Source organism: Microtus pennsylvanicus, chromosome 1, assembly GCF_037038515.1.
Source record: "Microtus pennsylvanicus isolate mMicPen1 chromosome 1, mMicPen1.hap1, whole genome shotgun sequence".
Classification (NCBI taxonomy): Eukaryota; Metazoa; Chordata; class Mammalia; order Rodentia; family Cricetidae; genus Microtus; species Microtus pennsylvanicus.
This window is the reverse complement of record NC_134579.1, coordinates 117,930,597-117,955,558: the sequence shown is the minus strand read 5'-3', so window position 1 is coordinate 117,955,558 and position 24,962 is coordinate 117,930,597. Positions and strand designations below refer to the sequence as shown.

Genomic DNA, 24,962 nt, shown 5'->3' with positions numbered 1-24,962 from the left:
ACCCAAAGACAGATATTGCGGTTCAACTGAAGGTCAGAAAAGCAAAACAGCCAGCCACTGGTTCTTACTTCTACCTCAGTCTGAAATAGCGATCCTGCCTCCAAGAATCTCAGAACGAGACTGTGTGTGAGAGCTGCCTCCTCCCGTGTTATATTCCTCTCTAGTGCTGGGATTAAAGGCGTGCACCACTACCGCCTGGTTTCTATGGCTACTGGGATTAAAGGTGTGTGACCCCACTGCCTGGTCTGTAAGGCTGACCAGTGGGGGCTGTCTTAGTCTCTGATCTTCAGGCAAGCTTTATTTATTAAAATACAAATGAAATGTCAGCTAGTAGGGTCTAGCTGGAGGTCGCTGTGCATGCCCAGGGAAGGAGCATTTTGTCCCTGGTCTTTCTCTCGCGTCAGTGGTCACATACCGTCCACCATGGTCCTCTGCCACAGCACAGGCCTAAAGCCATGAAGTCAGCTGACTCTGGGGAGAAATCTCTGATGCTCCAGTGAAAACGGCCCATTCCCCCTCTAACTTGGGTTCTCTCACGTACTTTGTCACAAGGTTGAAGTCTAACACAGGGCTGGTGGCCAAGTTCTAGGAACGGATGGCAACTGTGGGCTGTACCATGGTGGAACTTCTTAGTGCCACTGAATTCTACAGTAAAAATGGTTAACGTGGGAAATTTTACCTTATGTAGAGTTTAACATGATGAAAAGCTAAAGTTGCTGAGATTCCCCCTCAATTGTAGACCCCTGCCCACCCAGATGTCTTAATTTATTAGTTCTAAACCAAATACCCCTCCACACACACGCGCACACACACATACACACATGCACACACACACGCACACACATGCGCACACACACATACGCACGCGCACACATACACATGCACACACACACGCACGCACACACTCACAGATACACACACACACACAAACACACATACACGCACGCACATGCACACATACACACGGGTATATACACACACACACACACACACACATGTGCGCGCACACACATACACACGCGCACACATACACACATGCACACACACATGCACTCACACACACATACATGCACGCACACACGCACACATACACATGGGTATATATATATATATATATATATATATATATACACACATACGCACACACATACACACACATACACACACGTGTGCGCACTCACGCACACCCCTGAACAGGACCCTAGGACTCACACCTCCAGGCCGTCACCCTCAGCCACATGTCTACCTGGCTCATTCCCATCACTCCTCGGCCCACAGCCTCCATTCCCTCTCATCCGAAGGACTTTCCTGACTGACTGCCCTTGGCTCGCCCATGACATCGCCCTTCACACCACCGCTAATGAACCTGCTAATTCTCTCCGTCTGTGGTGCTTTAGCTGGCAAGCGCCTGCTCTGGAGATTTGCATTTTCCCTCCACTTCTGGGTGCAGCTATTCGGCCCTGCAAGGAACAGTCATGGGACTTCAATTCCTTCCGCAGGCTTCCCACGGAGCCGGGGACATTATCAGACACACAACGTGCACTAGACTGCCTGCGACTAACGAATGACTCTCTCAACTCCAAGGTGACGGCTGTCTCTCGAAAACACAGCCAATGAATCAATATGTCTGAGAGCGAGCACAGCCTTTCCTCAAAGGGAGAAAAAACACAACTAAAAAGACAACTTCGTGACCTGTTATCAGACGAGCGGCTCGCAGGCAGGGAACACAGCTGTGTTTTGACTCCTGCAGAGGCCGCTCTGAGATGGAACACGTGGGCCCGCAGCAGGAACACCTAGCCATGCACACAGGCAGACACCGCCCTAGTACCCCAGCCTGAGGCGTGTCCCTCAGACCAAAGCTCGCAGCCCCGACAGATCATCTTGAGATCCTTAGTTTAAAGCCCAACGTGGTTCTAAAAGAAAATGCAACTACACAGTCCTGACAAAGAAACCGAGGGAAATTTCTGAGCCTGCAAAATTAATCAACACCAGTTTGAGGAGAGCTAAGAACATGAGAGGCCTTTTGTCCGTGGAAGGAGCAGAGATTCAAATGGTCCTACCTGCTCCTGGGCCAGCAAAGCCTTCTTCTTCATGATCTTCATGGCATAGACGTCCCCAGTTGCCTTCTCTCTAACCACCTGCACCTCAGCAAAGTGACCACAGCCCACAAGACTTCGGACTTCAAAGTCTCTCACTGAAGGCTGGAGCTCCCGTAATTCGGCTATTGTGTCGGAATCTGTGGAAGATGGAAGATTTACACCCGGGAGAAAAATACACTTACTTCAAATGCATGCATCTTTGCGAAAGAGGGGAAAAGGAAAGAAAGAAAAATGTATTCTGTCTTCCTTCCCTGTCAAAAGACGTTGAGTCACTTTCTCATCCATCATGAATAATTATAAAATCGGCACAAAAGTCTTTTATCTGTTAAAATTAAGGGCTCCAGAAATTCCAAAGTACGGTTTCCATGGTAGCTATAATTCAAATCTTGTAGACTTGGGAAGTAAGAAAGGAACACACATGCGATGCTTTTCTCCTTCCTCTGAGGGCTGCAGGCAGTGCTGGGGTCAACAAGCTTGACGGCCTCCAGCCTGGCCTGACACTGTGACCTAAGCAGCACGACCCCCGCTTTTCCACCAGCACGGCCGTTGATCCCCGATCACTCTGTTCTAGCTAGCCGTGCTCTGCCTGGATTTGTGCCACTGGCCCTGCATTGCTGCAGAAGACTGCTTTCCTGGCCTTTCTCTACGCAGAACTGGAAAGGGCACACGGTTAGTCCCCAGGTCCAAACGGGCTGACATCTGCTCTCAGGGTTGACAGCCACACACCCAGACGAGCCTGGGACTCTGACTTTCTGGACTAACAGGTCCAGTGACTCCAGCCAAGATCCATGTGGGAAGGGCGGGACTGAGGGGTGGCAGTGCAGGATCTCGTACACATTTAACAACACTGTGAAACGGGCATCTCTAGCTAAGCAAGGACTCTGTTGACTCGTCTGTAAGAACAGCAGTGATGATCTAAAAAATGGAACCCCGTGAGTAACAGAGGAGCTGCATCGGAAATAGAGGTTATAACCAAAGGAAAGCGAGAAACGCCAAGGGTGCAGCTCAGTAGCAGAGCATGTACTCAGCATGCAGGAGGTCCTGGGTTCAAATGCTAACACCAAAAAAACCTTACCCTAGATAATCTCATAGTTACGTATCACAATGAAAGCTGAAAGACGAGGCTTGGGGAGACGACTCAATGATTAAGAACATTTGCTCCGCAAGCATGACAATCTGAGTTCAAATCCTCAGCACCCACATAAGAAGCCAGGCACAGTGACACATGCCTGCAACCCCAACACCAGAGGTCAGAGACAGGTAAATCCCAAGGACTCACTGGCCAGGCAACTTAGCCAAAATGGCAAGCTTGTGGTTCAATGAGAGACCCTGTCTGTAGACAATATGGTGAACAATGAGAGAAAATGACATCTGACGTTCTGCTCGGGACTCTGGGGGTTCACACACCTGCACACTCAAATGCATGCCACACACACACACACATACACACCATAAACAGAAAACCAAGAGACTGTGCTGAAATGTCCCTCAGACACCGAAGCAGGTGGCCCTCCAAATCCACAGAGTCAACCAACTAAACATGGATTAAGAGCATTTGGAAGGCCAGCAGGATGGCTCAGTGGGTAAAGCTGTTGCCGTGCAGGCCTGACAACCTGAATTCTATCCCTGGATGACCCAGTAGAGAGAAATCCGCTCCTAAAAGTCGCCTTCTGGCCTTTGCATCCAAATCATGAAGGACACACCTATTCACATGCACACCATAATAATGAAAAACTTTAAAGACATTCAAAACAAAGAGCATTCTAGAAAGTTTCCAATGCAGAACTTGAGTATGTGGCACACAGACATCTACACCGAATGCACGCCAAGGCAGCACCACAGTGGGCACCGCAGTGGGTATCGCAGAGGCACCGCAGTGGGTACCGCAGAGGCACCGCAGTGGGTACCGCAGAGGCACCGCAGAGGCACCGCAATAGGTACCGCAGAGGCACCGCAGAGGCACCGCAATGGGTACCGCAGTGGGTACCGCAGTGGGTACCGCAGTGGGTACCGCAGAGGGCACCGCAGTGGGTACCGCAGTGGGTACCGCAGAGGCACCGCAATGGGTACCGCAGTGGGCACCGCAGAGGCACCGCAGTGGGTACCGCAGAGGCACCGCAATGGGTACCACAGTGGGTACCGCAGTGGGCACCGCAGAGGCACCGCAGAGGGCACCGCAGTGGGCACCGCAGAGGCACCGCAGTGGGTACCGCAGAGGCACCGCAGTGGGTACCGCAGTGGGCACCGCAGAGGCACCGCAGAGGCACCGCAGTGGGCACCGCAGTGGGCACCGCAGTGGGTACCGCAGAGGCACCGCAGTGGGTACCGCAGAGGCACCGCAATGGGTACCGCAGTGGGTACCGCAGTGGGTACTGCAGTGGGCACCGCAGAGGGCACCGCAGAGGCACCACAGAGGCACCGCAGTGGGTACCGCAGAGGCACCGCAATGGGTACCGCAGAGGCACCGCAGAGGCACCGCAGTGGGCGTCCCAAGCAACACAGAATTGGTTCAAGTACAAGAAGACATGTTCATAGGTATATGCAAACACCACACTAGTCCACATAAGAGACTTCAACATCTGTAGCTATTAGTTTTGCGGGGTGTGTGCATGTGTACAAGTTCCCATGGAAACCCCAAATCTACAGCCACATTATCTCCACATGTTGTTCTCATGATGAAAGGAACCAAGAGGAAGGCACTCCCCACACCTGCCCTTCAGGGACTCAGCCCTGGCAGACACCAGACACATTGTCACCCTCCACCCCCAGGTGCAGCACATTCCTTCCCACTGTCACTGTGAGTTGTGTATTTCCCCTATGTGACTTGTGTACCCTTTAAAAGGTCCCTCCTGACATCATGACTCTCTCTTGCTCATTCTGTCTTCTGGTCTGTCTGTCTGTTTCTCTCTCTCTCTCTCTCTCTCTCTCTCTCTCTCTCTCTCTCTCTCTCTCTCTCTCATCCCCACTCTGCAACAGCCTTTCCACTCCCCCTCCCCAAATAAACCTCTTACGTGACATCTGTTGCATGGTACGGTCTCGGCAGCATGGTGTGATCTAGGCCCACCAAGGTGCTCTGCTGCTAACCTAACCTTAGTTCCGCAGTTTCTCTTGGATAGAAGGCAAACGTGGTCAATTCCACGGTATTGGCTGACTTCTGATCCCCACTCTCATGGTGGCCAGTCATACCAAGCTCCCTTGGTCCCGTGGGGAACCACTCTAGAGTAGTAGGTGGATCCACATGCATTCACTGTGAGCGCTGTTTAAAGTAGATCTAGGATCATGGAGATGGTTCGGGATCCACACGGGGGGCAAAAGAGAACTGACGCCTGCAATTTGTCCTCTGACCTACACACATGCTCACGCACGTGTGCGCATATACACACACATGTGTAAAATAAAGAAGAACTGACATGCCTACAAAAAGAAGCCAGCATGGACACAAACTTGGGGGTCGCACAGCATTTCCCCTTTGCTCTCGATCACCATGCCGAGCCCCATCTGCCCCCGCCCCTTCCTGGGCTTCCTTCATGTCAAGTATTTGAGTGCTGAGTTATAATTAACCGAACGTGCTGGCTCGCAGCTTTCTGTGTTTGAACCTGACTTGGCTGCTGCTGTACACAAGGCCAATCTCTCTTCATTTTCTTTAGGGCCTTGGGCCCCAAAACTGCTTACGACTCAGAAACCCTGGGCCTGTCACTGGGGACGATCTGGCTTCTAAATCACACACGTTAGACAAACTGCTTTGTGGGGAAAATGATGATGCCTTCAGAAGTGCAGGAAAGCATTCCAAATCTCTCTTTTCCCCGAAGGCTTTGCATTATTAGGGTGAATAGGTGAGGTGCTAGAATCAAGCCCCTGGCTGTTTTAAAAAAGAGAAATAGGGGGAACGCTTCACAACTTCTCCCCATACCAGCTGCTTCTGTGACCCCAAAACCATATGGACTCATCATCTCCTTGAACTTTTAGTTGGTGTTTATGGGTCCAGTGGGTCCTGAATATTGAGGCAAACCAAGACAGAGCACGTTAATGAAAACACAGCCCAGGCTGTGGCTTTGTTAGACAGACAACTGGACCCGTGGGGGTGAGGGGAACAAAAAGTCAACCCAGCAGAATCAACAGCTTCCTTCCCGGAACTTCAGTCCAGCCTTTCAAGGTCTAGGAATCCATCCTTCACAGAACCCTCAACACCGGCTAGTAAACATGTGCGTGAAGAAGCTCATGACGAAAACTTCAACAGAAAACACTCAGAAGCAACCTACCCTAAACCTCCATCAGCACCAATAATAATCTAAACATCAACTCAGAACAGCAGGGCTACATGGGGAGGCGCTGTCCAAAAAGGGGGAAAAAAGGTTCATTTATTTTATTTTTTGTGTATGAGTGTAATGCCCTTGGAATACAGAAGAGGGCGTTAAATCACCTGATGCCTGTGAGCTTGCGTGTGTGCTGGGAACTGAACCCAGGCCCACACCTGTGTACTTTAATATGTAACATGAGATCACTGTGATACTGCTTCATCACATTGAGCAGTTAGCATTTCTTTGTCCCATCAGCATAGCCTCCTGACTCCGGGACATATATGACGAGGCTGCTGCCTGCGAGGTTAGGCACACTCTTTTTTTTTTTTTATTTTAATTTTTTTTATTAATTATTTATTAAAGATTTCTGCCTCCTCCCTGCCACCGCCTCCCATTTCCCTCCCCCTCCCCTGGTCAAGTCCCCCTCCCTAGTCAGCCCAAAGAGCAATCAGGGCTCCCTGCCCTGTGGGAAGTCCAAGGACCACCCACCTCCATCCAGGTCTAGTAAGGTGAGCATCCAAACTGCCTAGGCTCCCACAAAAGCCAGTACATGCAGTAGGATCAAAAACCCATTGCCATTGTTCTTGAGTTCTCAGTATTCCTCATTGTCCGCTATGTTCAGCAAGTCCGGTTTTATCCCATGCTTTTTCAGACCCAGGCCAGCTGGCCTTGGTGAGTTCCCAGTAGAACATCCCCATTGTCTCAGTGTGTGGGTGCACCCCTCGTGGTCCTGAGTTCCTTGCTCGTGCTCTCTCTCCTTCTGCTCCTGATCTGGACCTTGAGATTTCAGTCCGGTGCTCCAATGTGGGTCTCTGTCTCTGTCTCCTTTCATCACCTGATGAAGGTTAATATTCAGGAGGATGCCTATATGTTTTTCTTTGGGTTCACCTTCTTATTTAGCTTCTCTAGGATCACGAATTATAGGCTCAATGTCCTTTATTTATGGCTAGAAACCAAATATGAGTGAGAACATCCCATGTTCCTCTTTTTGGGTCTGACTTACCTCACTCAGGATAGTGTTTTCCATTTCCGTCCATTTGTATGCAAAATTCAAGAAGTCATTGTTTTTTACTGCTGAGTAGTACTCTAATATGTATATATTCCATACTTTCTTCATCCATTCTTCCATTGAAGGGCATCTAGGTTGTTTCCAGGTTCTGGCTATTACAAACAATGCTGCTATGAACATAGTTGAGCAAATACTTTTGTTGTATGATAGGGCATCTCTTGGATATATTCCCAAGAGTGGTATTGCTGGGTCCATGGGTAGGTTGATCCCGAATTTCCTGAGAAACCGAAACACTGATTTCCAAAGTGGTTGCACAAGTTTGCATTCCCACCAGCAATGGATGAGTGTACCCCTTTCTCCACAACCTCTCCAGCAAAGGCTATCATTGGTGTTTTTGATTTTAGCCATTCTGACAGGTGTAAGATGGTATCTTAAAGTTGTCTTGATTTGCATTTCCCTGATCACTAAGGATGTTGAGCATGATCTTAAGTGTCTTTTGGCCATTTGAACTTCTGTTGAGAATTCTCTGTTCAGCTCGGTGCCCCATTTTATAATTGAGTTGATTAGCCTTTTACAGTCTAGCTTCTTGAGTTCTTTATATATTTTGGAGATCAGACCTTTGTCAGTTGCGGGGTTGGTGAATATCTTCTCCCAGTCAGTGGGTTGCCTTTTTATCTTAGTGACAGTGTCTTTTGCTTTACAGAAGCTTCTCAGTCTCAGGAGGTCCCATTTATTCAATGATGCCCTTAGTGTCTGTGCTGCTGGGGTTATAGTAGGAAGTGGTCTCCTATGCCCATGTGCAGGCACACTCTTTCATGCTTACCTAAATAAGCAGGTATACACTGAGATGACAGACAGGATAATACAACAAAAACATAACACAGTAGGATAGTCCTTTATTACCATTATCAAGTACTACATATAATTGTACATGTTCTGTTCTCATGGGGCTCACAGCACAGGTTTGTCTAGAACGGTACCATCATAAATACTTCTGTAATACGTGGTGCGACAAGTTAGAATGGCTGCCGCGTTGCCTGCTGGCAGACGACATTTAGTTCACTGTAACCTGTTGGAACCTATCACATAACTGTTGTTCTTGGAGCACTCAAGTGTGGCGCCCAGCGGTACCCCTGTATCTGGAACGGCTAAAGCATCATCTGGTGTATATCTTAAAGAATATCTGCTCAGCAAGTGCACTGCTAGGTAAACAAAGTGCAAAGAGGCCGATGTCACTTCCGTGAGCTCACGCACCGGTACACACAGCGACCCTCAGACACACACACACGTATACATCAAATTCTTTAAAAATTAAAGGAACGGGGGTTAGAGAGATGGCTCAGAGGTTGAGAGCACTGACTGCTCTTCCAGAGGTCCTGAGTTCAGTTCCCAGCACCCACATGGTGGCTCACACCGATCTGTAATGAGATCTGGTGCCCTCTTCTGGTGTGCAGCCATTCATGCAGGTACAAACACTGTATACACAATAAATAAATGTTTAAAAGAAATTAAAGACATGAAGTAAGCAGCAAATATTATGTCACATGCTTTATGTAAAGATAAACAAGTGTGTTTTGGTTTGGTTTGAGACGTGTCACCACACGCAGAAGACAAATAACTCTTTAAAGAAATAAGTAAATAAGCAGATATTGTAACAGCATTCTATATCTCAAATATAGAGTTAGGTGCCACTTTAAAAAATACATAAATTATATAAGCATTTGTTTTATATAAGAGGGCACCAGGTCCCCTCGAACTGAAGTTAGACAGCTGTAAGTTGCCATGAGGATGCTGGGAACCAAACCCAGGTTATTTGTAACAGAAGCAAATGCTCCTCACTGGTAAGCCATCTCTCTAGTCCCAAGAGAGAATACTTTTTAAAAGAATTCATAGGCAAGGTGTGGTGGCACATGCCTTTAATCCTAACACTCGGGAAGAAGAGGCAGGTGCATCTCAGTGCATTCAAGGCTAGCCTAGTCTATATAGTGAGTTCCAGGACAGTCAGGGATACATAGGAAAATCCTGTCTCAAAAAGAGAGAAACAGCAGCCAAATACAGTGACTAGCCTATACCATCTCAGTTTGTGTAAGCATCCTATGATAGCCACAGGATGACAAAAATCACCTAATGATGCAACCAGAACACGTGTCCACAGTTAACCAAGGCAGAACTGCAGCTGAAGACAACAATGCCTCCCCTGGCTCCCAGACACTCATTCCCTGCCCTCTAACGGCTCAAGGTCGCGACATCTGTGGGAAGCACCACTTCTGGCCACCTCTCCGTCCCATTTCCTCTGCAGCTCCAGAGTAAACCTCCACTCCTTCAAACGTGGACAGTGGCCACTGATGGACCCTTCTCCACACAGCACGTGAAAGCAAAGCTCACACTCTGAAATAGAAACTCAAAGGGGGTGGGGGCAGGGGGTGGAGCTCACACTAACGTAATCACCGGATCTCAATCATGGGCTCTTCAGGGTCCTCACCAGGAAGCCTCTTCAAAAAATATGTAAGTTTCCTGGAAGAACATCTACTAGAAAAAAATCTCCACTCCACTGGCACCAGCTCCTGATTACACCCCGCTTCTCTATGATTGACTGCTCTTAAGGGTCCCCAGGGTCTCAAAACTAACGAAGGGGCTGGAGCGAGTTCCTCCAAGTTCTGCCCCCTCCCGCTGCCTACTTGATAATTTCCATATTCAAAAGAAACCAGAGGAGCATTCAAAGGAACTCAAGTGCCAGTAAAGACCTCAAGGGCATTCTGAAGATACATAACTGGTGGCTGACCACAGTTAACACTGTGGTCAGCGGGCAGTGTCTATTGACAAGCGGTGTCCTAGTGACTGCTGTCACTGTGACAAAATAGCCTGACAGAGCAACTAAGGGTACAGTCCCGGGGTACTGTTCACCATAGTGGGAACTAAGGGTACAGTCCCAGGGTACTGTTCACCATAGTGGGAACTAAGGGTACAGTCCCAGGGTACTGTCCACCAGAGTGGGAAGGAAGGTCAAGGCAACAGGAGCCCAGGGAGGCTGGTCCCAATGCTGTTAATGTATTCGCTCACTTTCTCCTTTATACTGGGCCAGCATACTAGCCCCGAAAATGGTGCAATTACAGAGGGAGTCTCCCGACAGGACGTGACAATGGCAGAGGTCAGGTCTCCCTATAGGAAGTGATGTGTTCATAGTGGCGAGCCTCCCTGCAGAAAGTGGCGCAATTAGTGGGCGGGTCTCTATACAGGAAGTGATTCAATCACAGTTGGCGGGTCGCCCTACAAGAAATGATGTAAGTTCGCGGGGCTGGTCTCCCTATCTCAACCTAATCAAGATAATGTTTTTGTTGGTGGCTGTCCTGGAACTCACTCTGTAGACCAACCTGGCCTAGCACTCAGAGATCCACCTGCCTCTGCTTCCCACGTGCTGGGGATTAAAGACCTGCTCAAGATAATCTTCCCAGGTGAAGGAACTGAGAGCAGACAGGTGCACACAAGCCAGTGAAGCCCTTGTTAATGTTTGAATGTGAAATGGTCCCCACAGGCTCCTGTACTTAAACACTGGGTCCCCAGCTGGTGGCACTGTTTTGGTCGGCTGTGGGCCATTCAGGAGGAGACATGGATTTGAGTGGCTGGAGTGTGGGCCTTGAAGCTCATAGACTTCTCCTCCTGCCCAAGCTCGTCGCTTCCTGGTCAGCATTCTGTGACAAGGGGTTGCCACATGGCCCTGCCGCCTCTCCTCTGCCATGAACTCTCTCACACCGTGAGCCAAAACAAACCCCTTTTCTCTTGATTTGCATCTGTTGACTACTCCATCACCAAGGCAAGGAAAGTGGGCTCGCTGGTTTTCCCTCCTCAGCACCCACACAGAGATACCACCATAGGTGGCATAAGTCCACCTCCCGGCAAGAGTCGTCCTGGAGGATGCGCCTTTGAAAAGGACCAGCGGAACCCTGATGCCCCTTCCCTCTTTCCCGTTCATTCCTAGCCATGACGTAAGCACCACACACTCTTACCAGGATATGTTGCCTGGTCACAGGCACCAAAGCAACCAGCCAAAGACTGAAACCCCAAAGGTACAGGCCCAAACGATCCTTTCATCTCCCGCACTCCGCAGCCATCCTGGGTGTTTGATGACGGTAACAGAAAGGTGCCTGACAACAGCCAAGGATCTTACATCCTCAAAAAACTCAAGGCAGGGCAGTGGTGGGGCAAGTCTTTAATCTCAGCATTCGGGGAGGCAGAGGTGGTGGATCTTTGTGAGTTCAAGATCAGCCTAGTCTACAAGAGCTAGTTCCTGGACCCCTAAGACTGTTACACAGAGAAAACCTGTCTCGAAAAACCAAAAAAAGAAAAGGGAAAGAAAGAAAACCTTCAAAACAGCCTGAGCTTCAGTGCTCTTGGACACTCAGGGCCACTGTGGGGAAGCCTGGCCTTCGAAGCTAGAGCCCTCATAGGTCAGGGGTTCCCCAGGCCTTTTCTTAAAAGGTCACGTGGGAGAAAGTTCAGACTTTGGGAAGTCACATCGCTCCTGTTCCAAGCATTCTAATGTGTGACTGAAGCACACGGGGGCGGTTGGTTCCCCTAAGCTTTGTTTACATCCAGAGTTCACAGTTTCCAGGCCCTCACTTTAAAGGCCACACAGAGAAACCACAGCGAGCATAAGACTCTGATCTCCACGAGAGAGGCATGGGTGGACAGGTTGAGTCTGCTTTCATCCCAAAATCTCAATGGAGCTCAGCTTTCCAGCCAGGACTACAGACACTGAGCAAGCCATCTAGAACATTCCATCTTAAGAGCCCGGAGCATGCAATTTTAGCCAATACATCAGAGCAGAGGAATCCCCTGATGAAGACATTTGAACCATGAACCCAAGATGAAGCAATACAAAACTATCCTTTTCGGCCTCTACAGGCTGGAGTGTTTGGTTAGATGGCCATGTTAGATGAGGCGGTTTCTCAGATCTGTCATGACTGACTACATAATCCTGTGTGCTGTGCATGCACCACAGGACCCCGGCTGTGACAACCAGAAGGGTCTCCCAGTGCTTCTCTAAAAGATGCTGAAGGAGCAGGATGCCCACTGACTGAAATCACTAGTGGAAAACACAAGCAGATGTGGCATCAGCACCAGCACCCAACTGCCCCAACACAGGGAGGTGAGCAAAATCAGAAAAGCAGTCCAAGTCAGCTGAGCCATGACATCAGAGGCCCTAGGTCACCCTGCCTTCATCAGCTGCTTCTCCATGTCTTATGACATCAGTGGTATAAAGAAAACAACCCAGGTAGCTAGTGGTGTAGCTCACTGGCACGGCATATGCATGCCATGAGGGAGAGCGAAGAGGAGACACCAGATTCAGAATCATCACTGTTTTCGTCTACTATCATGATTTTAAACAAATTATCTTACTGAATTTAAACACAATGGCCCCTAAGCACTGCACCTACTCTGCCTGAAGGACAGGTTGGCTCAGAGTATAAGAACAGAGCTAAGTCCCTGGGACCAGTCATGCCTGAAGGAAGCATCCTTGGATTTCTGTCCCATGAGTCAACATAATTCCCTTTTGAGCTGAATCCATCCCTTGTAGTGAGAAGCGGGACTTAAGTCTGGTCTCCAGGTTACAACCATGCAATCTGTATACCACCCTGGGTTAGTCTTATGCAGACTATGGTTTTCTGCAGCTTCCGCCTACATCTTCTGCCTCCAGCATCCCTGCTTCTGACAAGGGAGACGTGGAGAGCGAGTCCCCCGACTTACACTTCTGGACAAAGCTGCTCACGTGCTTCATCTTCATCAGGGCGGGCTGGCTGCACTCTTCAAAGAGAACAAAGAGGCCGTCTAAGATCCCTTCCCGGGAAAGAGCAGACTGCTGCTGTTGAATCATGACGGGCGGTTTCCCCTAAAAATGGCAAACAGCAGATGGAGATTCTGTCAATAATGAAAAGCTTTGATCAATAACATCCACGCAGAGTAAATCACAAGCGCCCTGATCAACTACCTGCTCACAACACACCGGCAACGATTCTGGGCCCGTTAAGTGATTATTTGCATGGGTCCATTGTGCAGGGTTTTTCACCTGCATCTGGGGAAAAGACTTGACGAGAGCACCGTCGGGGTAAATGGTCATTCCTGCCGGGAGTCCAAGCTTCATGGGAACAGTTACTGCGGACCCCACAAGTTTTGAGATGATTCTGTATCTCCTCAACAGGAAACAATGATTGCCACCCCTTCCCCATGTGGCTGGACGGCTGCTAACACAACTTCAGCCTCTTTTAATTCATCTCAAGTAGCAGAAATGGATGCCTACCATGAAGCCTAATTTATTCATGATCTGTGGGATCAGTTACAGATTGGCAGACTGTGTCTAGCCCACAAACATGTTTTGTTTGGCTTGAAGTATTTAAAATAATTTGAATTATCTGCCAATATTTTTAAAATTTTTAAATCAGATTTTATACACACACACATGCGCACACAGCACACACACACACACACATCAGAATATCTGTCTTTTCCTGAAGTGCCAGTGGATCTCGCAATATTGCCCTGTTCTGCCTGGTAACACAGCGGGAGCTGAGTGATGTCGCCCTCTTGGTGGGCGCTAAAGTCACTGTAGATTTGACCTGCGGTCTTCTGTCTGGCGAGCATAAGTCATTTATGCCTACTATCTGGCCTCTCAAGACCTGAGTGGGCAACCCCTGGTTTAGAGCAATGATTCCCGTGGGAGGCCATGGATTGTGGGGCAATCTCTGTGTAAAAACAGCTAAAGGAGGGAGGCACAGAAAGGAGATTTTTAAGAGTTCAGGGGCTAGGGTGATAGCTCAGTTGGTAAAGTACCCATCACACAAGAATAAAGACCTGAGTTCGGATCCCCAGAACCCATGTAAAATATCTGGGCATAGTGGCAAGTACCTGCCACCCCAACACTGGGGGATGGGACATGGATTCCTGAAGCTCATCCTGTGGAACTGATATCTCAAAATGTTACAGCAGAGATCAGCCAAGGAAATCTACCCAATGTCTACGGCTGCATACACACCACACTCACCCCAAAGAAATCTACCCAATGTCTGTGGCTGCCTCCACACACACACACACACACACACCAAGGAAATCCACCCAACATCTACGGCTGTCTACACACAAACACACACACAAACACACACACACCACACACACCCCAAAGAAATCTACCCAATGTCTGTGGCTGCCTACACACAAACCAAGAAATCCACCCGACGTCTACGGCTGTCTACACACAAACACACACACACAATGCGTGCACATACACATACCAAGGGAATATACCCGATATCTACAGCTGGCTTACACACACACACACACCTAGGAAATACACCCAATGACTATGGCTGCATACACACACGCACGCATATACATATACCAAGGGAATATACCCGATGTCTACAGCTGGCTTACACACACACACACACCTAGGAAATACACCCAGTGTCTTTGGCTAGCCTACACACACACACACACACACACACAATTTCAATGCATCATCATGCCTACAATCTTAGCACGTGAAAGGCTGAGGCAGGAGGATTATGAGTTCAAAACAAAAGGGTGGGGGGCAAAAGAGAGCCACTACCGGTTCCTGGCACATGCCACACGTCCCTCGAATCCACCGTCCATTCGCACAGGTGCCATTCCCGAGACTCACTTTAAACGGCAGGGCGGCTGGGGGCTGGAGAGATGGCTCAGCGGTTAAGAGCATTGCCTGCTCTTCCAAAGGTCCTGAGTTCAATTCCCAGCAACCACATGGTGGCTCACAACCATCTGTAATGAGGTCTGGTGCCCTTTTCTGGCCTTCAGACATACACACGGACAGAATATTGTATACATAATAAATAAATAAATATTTTAAAAAAATAAAATAAAAAATAAACAGCCAGCCAGGCAGTGGTGGCGCACGCCTTTAATCCCAGCAGAGGCAGAGGCAGGCGGGATCTATGTGAGTTCGAAGCCAGCCTGGTCTATAAGAGCTAGTTCCAGGACAGGCTCCAAAGCTACAGAGAAACCCTGTCTTGAAAAACAAGAAACAAAAAATAAAAAACAAAGAAAACAGCCAGCTTCAATAAGGTCATGGGACAGAGATAGTTGACCGCAGGAAAAGCCTTATCCTCTCTGCGGAGCAGATGAGGATGGGGTGGAAAGAAGGTGGGGGGCCTGGAATTGGTTTGTAAAATAAATAAATTTATTAAAAAAATAAAATAAATAAGCAAGATTGCCTTAGTGAGCAGTCAGTGCCTAGATTCTACTGACCCAGGTGTAATCTCAGTGGATTGTGGACTGAGTAACCACAGCTGAGGTCCTGGGGAAAAAGCAAGGCCACCCACTGAAGCAACCTGCTGGGCTTTGTTGTCTGTTTGCTTGCTTGTTTGTTTTGAAACAAGGTCTCTGTCCTGGCTGGCCTTCACCTCACAGAGATCCACCAGCCTCTAACTCCTGAAAGCTGGGATTAAAGGCTGCACCACCAAGCCTGCTGGAAAACCCTAGGAAAAGGCGTCACTATACCTTTAAACTGTAGGGCTTGTTACACAACACTGGGCGGCATAAAAGAGCAGCTGCATCTGAATCACTAGAGAATCACAAGAGAACAGATTCTTTGGCCCTATTACCAACCTCCTGAATTAAAATTTTCTAGACTGCAGTTTAGAACTGATTTTAATAAATTCTCCAGGAGACTTGGTCAAGTTGGGAAGTGCTGGGCCTTCCTGCCTGACCCTTCACCTGAGAGTTAAACCCAAGTAGACAAGGGGTTCCTGGAGACTCAAGGAGGCTTAAGCCCCATGGTACCTTCTCCAAAAGCTCAGGGGACACAAACTTGGAAATGGCCCTTTGTTCTGACGCTTTTTCCTCCTCTCTCCATGTTTCTTAAAATGCTCTTTCTTCAGGAAATGAAAAGACCAGAAAGTAATGGCTTTTTCCTTTCATTTGTTTTCTACATCCTTGCTTGGCAGAATATAAAAAGCTGGCAAAGCCCTGGCCGCCTGGTGATTCGTGAGATTTCTGTGGCTCTGGAAGTCTGCCAAGCACCAAACAGAAGTGCCCTGTGCAGGAGGGAGCCACACCATCTGAGACCTCGTCTAAAGGACATACCTTAATAGAAAACAAACCAGCACTGTGTCTAACCGTCAGGGTGGCAGCCCGGCATGGGGACAGCACAGTGGCCTCGGCAGGCACATGAGGCTCATGTCTGGTGTACCCAGACACTTTGCCACAACCTTTCCTGGGGCAGGAGGCACTCATTGCTACCGTCTGCATGTGCTTTACCCTCCAAGGGTTCGTGGGCTGCAAGCTTGGACCTCAGTGTCAAAGTGGTGGGAGCGTTAAAAGGTGGGTTGAGACCCTGTAGGAGGTTCTCTAGTCCTCAAGATCGGGTGAGACACTTATGTGCTCTCCAAGATAAAAAATGTTTTTCTTAACCTTGGGAGCTGGGAGCAGGTTGTTAGAAAGGGAGTAGGCCTGGTCTTTTACTTCCTATCTTGCCCATGTGATTTCTGCACGTGCCCCTGCCAGTTCAGAGCCAAGCAGAGCCAAACAGAGCCAAGCAGAGCCAAGCAGAAGTCAGTGGCATACTCTTGAGTCTACAGAACTGTGAACTATGTGGCCTCTTTTGTTTATAAAGCACAAACCCTTGGGTACATTGTTATAGCAAAAAACCATCAACTAAAGTCACTCAGCATTAAAAAGAGATGTAGTGAAAGTGCCCTGGTTTGCTTTCTACCTCTGTGGCAAACACCCCGACAAAAGCAAGACAGGCAGGAACGGGGTCTTTCAGCTTACTGCCCATCACAGAGGCAAGTCAGAGAACTGGAGGGAGAAACTGAATCCGAAGCCATGGAAGAACGCTGCTTACTGGGGGCTTGCTCGCTCTGACCCTCCCACATCGATCGCTAGTCAAGAAAACGCCTTACAAGCTTGCCTACAGTAGACCAAGCTGGTGAAGCATTTTTCCAGTTGAGGTTCCTTCTCCCTAGATGGATGACTCGAGTGTGTCAAACTGACCAAAAAAAAAAAAAAAATCGGCACAAGGTTTTACCCAGAATCCTTCCCATAAGACATTTAAACATAAAGCATGGTGAAGCAGCTCTGTCTGACACACGCTAGTAATGTGTCTTAGAAATCAGACAGTCCCAATGTCACCTGAGTGTCTCGCAAGCTGCGTGACTTTGGGCCAGCCCCACGTTCCTCCTGTCCACACTGAAAATAACAACAGTTCTTACCATTTGTTATGAGGCTGAATCGAGAACCATAACTGTGTCAACATTTATTCATCAGCATTAAGCCCTTTTTTTTAAATTTTTATTTTATGTGTGCAGGTGTTTTTCCTGCATGCTTGGCGCCCTCGGAGGCTAGAAGAGGGAATCAGATCCCTGGCACTGGAGTTACAGCCAGCTGTGAGCTGCCATGTGGGAGCTGGGAACTGAACTGGGGTCCTCTGGAAGAGCAGCAGTGCTCTCGATGGCTGAGCCGTCTCTCCAGCCCCATAGCACAGCCCTTAACAAATGAGGACCTGTTTTGTTTTTAGTTGGGCGTCTGTTTAAAGTAAAGCCATCAAGGGTCCTGTTTGTGACAGCATTCAGACAATGAGGTCACAGACAGAGCACTCATCTGTGAGAACTGTCTCACGATTTAAATAGGAACATTTCCACAGCACACCCCAAGTTACCAAGCTGTTCCCACTGTTTCACGCCCCCCCCCGAGGCAGGCGAGGAATGTCAGCAAGAATATTACCCGCCATCATACAGACATCCCATGGCATGAGATCATCATGACTGTGACCACAGTATGTGCAATGACCCATGTTGCCAACTAACACAATTTAAGAGCGCCTTTCTGCACACACCCGTGAGGGATTATCTAGATTGTGTTCACTGAATGTGAAGACCCATCTCAGCTGTGAGCTGGACAAGACTGTTCCCCAAGCAGGGGACCCTGGACTGTGTAAATGCAGACAGAGACTTAGCAACAGCAGCATGACTGCCCATGATGTCACGTGACCAGCTCCCTGCCCTGCCTGTCATGGGCCCAAAGGCTTTCGCCAAAGCATCCTGCCACAGAAACACAAAGAGAAACTGAGACATGATGCTACAATTAGTATTAACGACAAATACGGGGCTAGAGGACAGCTCGGCAATTCAGAGCTTGAACAGCTCTTGCAGAGGATGAGTCTGGTGGCCAGCACTCACATCAGACAGCTGACTCCAGCGCCAGGGGACCCAATGCCCTCTTCAAGACACCAGGCACCTCCATTCACACATGCACAGCACATTCTGAGGTATATAATTAAAATAAAATGGATTTTTTTTTTGAGACAGGATCTAACTATGCAACCCTGAATGACAAGAACCTCATTATGTAGCCCTGTCAGGCCTTGAATTCAGAGATCTGCCTGCCTCTGCCTTGGAGTGCTGGGACTAAAGGCGTGCGCCATCAAACCCAGCTCGATCTTTTAAATCTTTTTTAAAAAACGAATTAGCATTCTTACTTTTTCTTTTGTTTTAAGACAGGATCTTACTACTTTGCTCAGGTTGGCCTCAAACCTGCTAAGTAGCCCAAGATAGCCTCAAGGCTTATTTATAAAGGACTTGCCAAGAGCTAGGCAAGGCACAAAAAACTTCATGTGGACCATCTCATTAACCCATCAATAACCCGATGGAAAAGGCATCTCGGCTCCTGCTGTAAGAGTAGATTTGAGCCTGGTGTGACGGCACATACCCAGTACTGTGGAAGCTGCAGCTGGAGGATCATGGGAATTTTCCAGGGCTGCCTGGACAATATCCCATTTCAGCAGGCCATAGCAGGGTACAGAGTCACTACAGCATGCAGAAGGCCAAGGTGAAGGTAAGTGTTAGGCATGGAGGTACATTTTCCAGCATAGGAAAATGAAAGCAGAAGGATCGTGAGTTAGAAGTCAACCTGGGGTTGGAGTTCTAGGCCAGGCCAGCCTGAGCTACATAGCGAGACCCTGTTTTGAAAACAGGGAGGTGCCAGGCGATGGTGGCGCACGCCTTTAATCCCAGCACTCGGGAGGCAGAGGCAGGCGGATCTCTGTGAGTTCGAGACCAGCCTGGTCTACAGAGCTAGTTCCAGGACAGGCTCCAAAGCCACAGTGAAACCCTGTCTCGAAAAAAACCAAAAAAAAAAAAAAAAAGAAAACAGGGAGGTGACTTGGAAGATAGTTAAAAGCATTTTTTAGACAAGCCTGATAACCTGAGTTTGGATATCGGGGCCCACCTAAAAGCCAGATATGGTAGTATAAGAACCTTTGATCCTAAATGCCCCCATAGGGAATAGAATCTGAGACTAGAGAATCACAAGTTCAGCTAGCCTCGAAAACACAACATTGAACAAGAAGGAATTAAGTCAGAAAAAAAAAAATCCCAGGATGAAGCCAGGCACACACCTTTAATCCCAGCACTCAGAAGCAGAGGCGGGTGGATCTCTGTGAGTTCAAGACCAGCCCGGTCTACAGAGTGAGTTCCAGGACAGCCAGAGTTACACAGAGAAACCCTGTCTCAAAAACAACAAAAATGAGGACAAGACAACAAAGGTTATCATCCTTGGTCCTCCACTCGAGTGCCATGGTGCATGAACACAAAGGCACAAGAACGCGCACGCATACCTCTCCACGTCCTACACGCATTCATCACAAACACACATGGAGTTGAGGAACCTCTCCACGTCCTACACGCATTCATCACAAACACACACGGAGTTGAGGAACCTCTCCACGTCCTACACGCATTCATCACAAACACACACGGAGTTGAGGAACCTCTCCACGTCCTACAAGCATTCATCACAAACACACACGGAGTTGAGGAACCTCTCCACGTCCTACACGCATTCATCACAAACACACACGGAGTTGAGGAACCTCTCCACATCCTACACGCATTCATCACAAACACACACGGAGTTGAGGAACCTCTCCACGTCCTACACGCATTCATCACAAACACACACGGAGTTGAGGAACCTCTACATGTCCTACACGCATTCATCACAAACACACATGGAGTTGAGGCCAACCTGTGCCACATAAAACCCTGCTTTGGAATAAATAAATAAACAAACAAATAAATAAATAAATAAGAAATAAAAAGCAGATTCAAATTAATTTACCCAAAGCAACACAACTAACAAATGCATGCCAGACGATAGGACTATAGCTTTAAGACGTCCGTCTTCACCACTCCCTGTTTGTCCTAACTTGCGAGTCCACAAGCCAAGCAAGGACCCATTTCACCAGAGTCCCACATACAACAGAAACAAACAGGTTAGGAGACTGCTCAGAAACAATTTCAGGGCATCTGTCCTTATAGGATGAAGGAAATGTTAGGTGCCTCACAAGGGATGTGGTTACCCAGGTGTGGTATTTAATCTAAACAGCAGACAGACAGCCACCAAGTGTGGTGGCGCACGCCTTTAATCCCAGCACTCGGGAGGCACAGGCAGGTGGACCTCTGTGAGTTCGAGGCCAGCCCGGTGCCCATAGAAAAATGGCAGGACAGCCAGAGCTATGTAATAAAAAAGAATTTATCTTTTAAAATAGAAAAAGCAGACATTCCTTGTACGAAAGAAGTTTGTGTCTCCACTGGGGCTTGTTGACTCCTCTAGAGGACCACAGTTGGGTCCCAGCACCCACATAGGCCGCTCACAAACACCCGCAGCTCACGTTCCAAGGGAACTGAAGCCTATCGCTGGCCTCTCTCTCTGGGTACCCAGACACACGCACATGCACACGCACACGCATGCACACACACACACATACACACACACTTAAGAAGTCCCTTTGTTCTTTTCTTTCTTTAACTGAAAGAACGAGCTTTGGAAGGGTGAAGCCTGAGAGATGAGGCGTCTCGAGAGCAGGTCCAGCCGTGGAACCGTCTGCACAGTGGCACCTTTGTCCAGCTCAGTCCAGTCATGTAAAACAACAAATGGGATTCCCCCAAGAATATCAGTCTCATACAATCAGAGGCGATAACCGTAACAGCCGAGGGTGCGCATCATTGGCAGGCAGCCTCCTACCTGGAAAAATGCATTTAGCCTGGAGGCCCGACTGGCAATGGGCTCGCAGGCACTGGCATCCAGTGGGTTCCGCACTCCATACTTGAACTTCAGCATCTCTCCGCCGACGCCAGAAGGACACTGGGGAAAGTCACGTGTGTACTGACATTAGGGCAGGAAGGGCTTGACAGGATCCGATCTCCCTAAACACATCAGGAGGAGGGCGCTTCCAGCCGCCCCAGCACTGGGCAGGCACATGGTGCATACTCGTTTTTAAAAGCAGTGATAGCCACTGCTGGACTAGCCAGACTACAGCCTGTAAGCCACTCCAGTCAGTCCCCACTTGGTTTTTCTTTCTGTCGGTTCTTCTCGTCTAGTGAACCCTGACTACTACAAATATCTTATACCTCATATGCTAACTTTAAAAATTTAAAAAGGTATATAAACAGTAATATTCATAAATTACAAAGTAAAAACTCTGCCTAAAATAGATGCAACGTGTGGAACCAAGGCCTGAAGGGGATGGCCAGAGAGCCCTGCAGGTTATCTGGGAGAAGAACAGTGCACTTTCCCGGGAGGGTACAGAGGGCACTGCTCCTGAGGAAGGACGTCTGGCCTGACACAGCAGAAAGCCCAGAGGGCCACACAGGGAGGAAGACAAGGAGACAAGAAGGAGGCACCAGTTTAGACGTGGAAGAGGATGAAGGAACTGGAACAGAGAGGTTAAGTAAGTGAGTTAAGATCACACAGATAAAGGGAAGTGCTGGCAAGAACAACGCAGGGAAGGCTTGCAGGAGGCACAGGCTACAGGGGACTCAGTCTCTTTAAGGAGCCCCTGGATCCGGGGCAGCACAGCCCGGACTCCCCTCCACAGGCTTCCCCCAGCCCACCCCAGTGCTGCACCCACAGACCCAGGGCTGCACTCACTGACCCAGGGCGGCATCAACAGACCCAGAGCTGAATCCAAAAACCCCAGAGCTGTAGCGACACATCCAGGGTTGCCCACATAGACCCCAGGGTTACACCCACAGACCCAGGGCTGAACCCATAGACTCCGGAGCTGCACCCAGAAACCCTGGAGCTGCACTCACGGACCTGGGTTGAACCCACAGACCCTGGGGCTACCCTAGTACACCTCCGGACTGCAGCCTCAGCAGACCCTCATGGGCCCCTGAGATCCTGAGGCTCCCAGCCGCAGGAGGCAAAGTGGGCATCAGTATGGACCGGGCCATCCGGGAAGACACGGGAAAGGGGAGTCCCCTCCAGACCCTTTCCACACACACACCCCAGACACAGACACACTTACACACCACACGACCCGAACTCACATGCTGCAGACCCCCGCTTACACTCGCCGCGCTCCGCCCTGAGCCTCCCGCCCCAGCATTTGAGAAAAACGGCGTGGGCGGGTCTCAGCCGTGCTTAAACCAATCAGCGCTCGCCATCGCTGATGGACAGCAGGGGGTCTCCGCCAGGACCCGCCCTGGTCTTGGAGGGCTGGAGGAAGTGAAATAAGAAAACCAATCATATCTTTTCTTGCCTTGATTGGCGACCAATAGGAAGAGGGCAAGGGCGTTCGGGCGGGGCAGGGCTGGGAAGTTTGAAATTGGCGGTTCGCAGGATGCTGTGTTTGGAGTGTGGGGCGGCTCCCGGGGAGCCTGGGGTGCTGTCCTTTGCTGCCCGAGCGCCTGCGGGGAGTCTGGCCTCTCTACCTGGACCGCCTGCTCCTGGTAGAGATGTTAGGAACCAAACTCCAGTCTTCTGCAAGAATGCGCTCAGCTGAGCCATCTCTCCTGCCAAAAGTGGGCGCTGCGGTTACTTGTGGGGAATCCGGGGGCTCTGCGGTACAGCTGAGCAGGGAGTGTAAACTCGGTGCAGCCCGCCTGCCTTGCCGCACCTCTGCATTGACCCGCAGCAGAAAGGGGAAGATGTCCCTACAAAGACATTTAAATCTATTTAAGCCAAGATCATAACCTCCAAATGACAAAGCACAATGACCGTCCGTGTACGGAAAGTGCCCAGTCTGGTTAGCAATGGGTGGGGGTGAGGGGGTGGGGTGAAAGCTGAGCTGGGTCTGCGTGCATTCACCCCGGGGGTAGAATGAATTGGCTATGGAGGGGAAATCTCTGAAAGGGGGTTTGGTATTTGCTAACCCTGAGGCTCCGTACACTCTGTGACTACTTAGGGATGGCTTCTCTGCATTGATTATGAAACCGAGAAATGCATACGAGAAAGCAAGTTCAAAACGATGTTGTCGGACAGAACAGCCAAGCTGGAGAGGTGGCTCAGCGACACTGCCTGGGGACCTGCCTTTGGTTCCCAGCACCTACTTCAATCCCCGCACAACTTCCTGTAACTGCTTCCAAAGAATCAAATGACCAATTCGGGCACACATCCACAGACTCAGACCACACACACTCTAAAGAGACGGACTATATCACATGTAAAATATGGAGACAGCAAAGCCAGGAGGAGAGGCATCTAAGGTTGGAATGGAAGCTTTTCAAGGAACCAGGAGAAAGGCACTGACTTATTTCTTGACCTGATGAGAATATGAATGTTGTTTTCTTAATTATACATTTAGATTTTTCTCTGTGCAGGGCTGAAGCGATGGCTCAGCAGTTATGACCCCAGTCCTCCCTCTTTCAGAAGACTCAAGTCTGGTTCCCACCATCCATGTCAGGGGGTTCACAGTTGGCTGTAACTCCAGCTCCAGGAGGTCCAACACCCTCTGACCTCCATCAGCATCCACACACATCTCTCACGTACCTCCATACACACCCACACGAAGCCACATAATTCAAAAAATAAGCAAATAGATGGGCATGGTGGTGGGCACTTTTAATCCCAGCACTTGGGAGGCAGAGGCAGGTGGATCGGATCTTTTGGTTTGAGGCCAGCCTGGTCTACAGAGTGAGTTCCAGGACAGTCAGGACTACGCAGAGAAACCCCATCTCAAACAAAAAAAAACAAAAAGTATTTGTTTTACTGTGTGTTAAGAAAAACTGTAGTATCCCATCAAGACTTAATTTTTTTTTAAAATGGGGTCCTAAGAAGACCAGGCCAGCCTCAACCCCACTATGTAAGAGAGGCTGGCCTTTAGCTCTGAGCCTCCTGCCTCTACTTTAAGTGATGGGTTTACAGGTGTGTGCCTCTTAAAAACTAATACAGGTGTTGCATGGATCAAGCAAAGATTTCTTTCTGAAATTTAAATAGCACTGTAACATCCGACACGATCGTGAAGAGGGCTCTCAAATAGACACTATTTATAGTGCTTCTGCTTTACCAACAGACTCATCCGAAATGTAAGAAATCAAGCCTCAGAGGCTGGAGCAATGGCTCAGCTATCAAGAGCATTCAGTGTTCTTTCAAAGAATCAGAGTTTGGTTCCCAGCACCCAGGTCAGGTGACTCACAACAGGCTGTAACTCTAGCTCTAGGGTATCCAGTGCCCTTTTCTGACCTCCGTAGGCACCCGCACTCACAATTGCACACACACACACACACACACACACACACACACACACAC

General features: G+C 49.1%; 1 protein-coding gene across 15 annotated transcripts in view; it reads right to left on the bottom strand.

The window, feature by feature from the left end:
- Window positions 1–22,807, bottom strand: part of Cit (citron rho-interacting serine/threonine kinase) — a 176,924-nt gene extending 154,117 nt beyond the window's left edge. For 6 of the 15 annotated variants that reach the window (XM_075981804.1, XM_075981822.1, XM_075981837.1 and 3 more), the window contains exons 1-4: window positions 22,784–22,805; window positions 21,456–21,575; window positions 13,152–13,293; window positions 2,061–2,236 (exon numbers count right to left, since the gene is read on the bottom strand). In XM_075981804.1, the coding sequence (XP_075837919.1) occupies window positions 2,061–2,236; window positions 13,152–13,293; window positions 21,456–21,551 (414 nt within the window). In that variant the 5' untranslated portion in view covers window positions 21,552–21,575; window positions 22,784–22,805. Of the gene's footprint in view, window positions 1–2,060; window positions 2,237–13,151; window positions 13,294–21,455; window positions 21,576–22,783 lie in introns of all 15 variants that reach the window. The other 9 variants (XM_075981772.1, XM_075981788.1, XM_075981779.1 and 6 more) reach the window with 3 other exon arrangements.
- Between the last annotated feature and the right edge of the window lie 2,155 nt (window positions 22,808–24,962).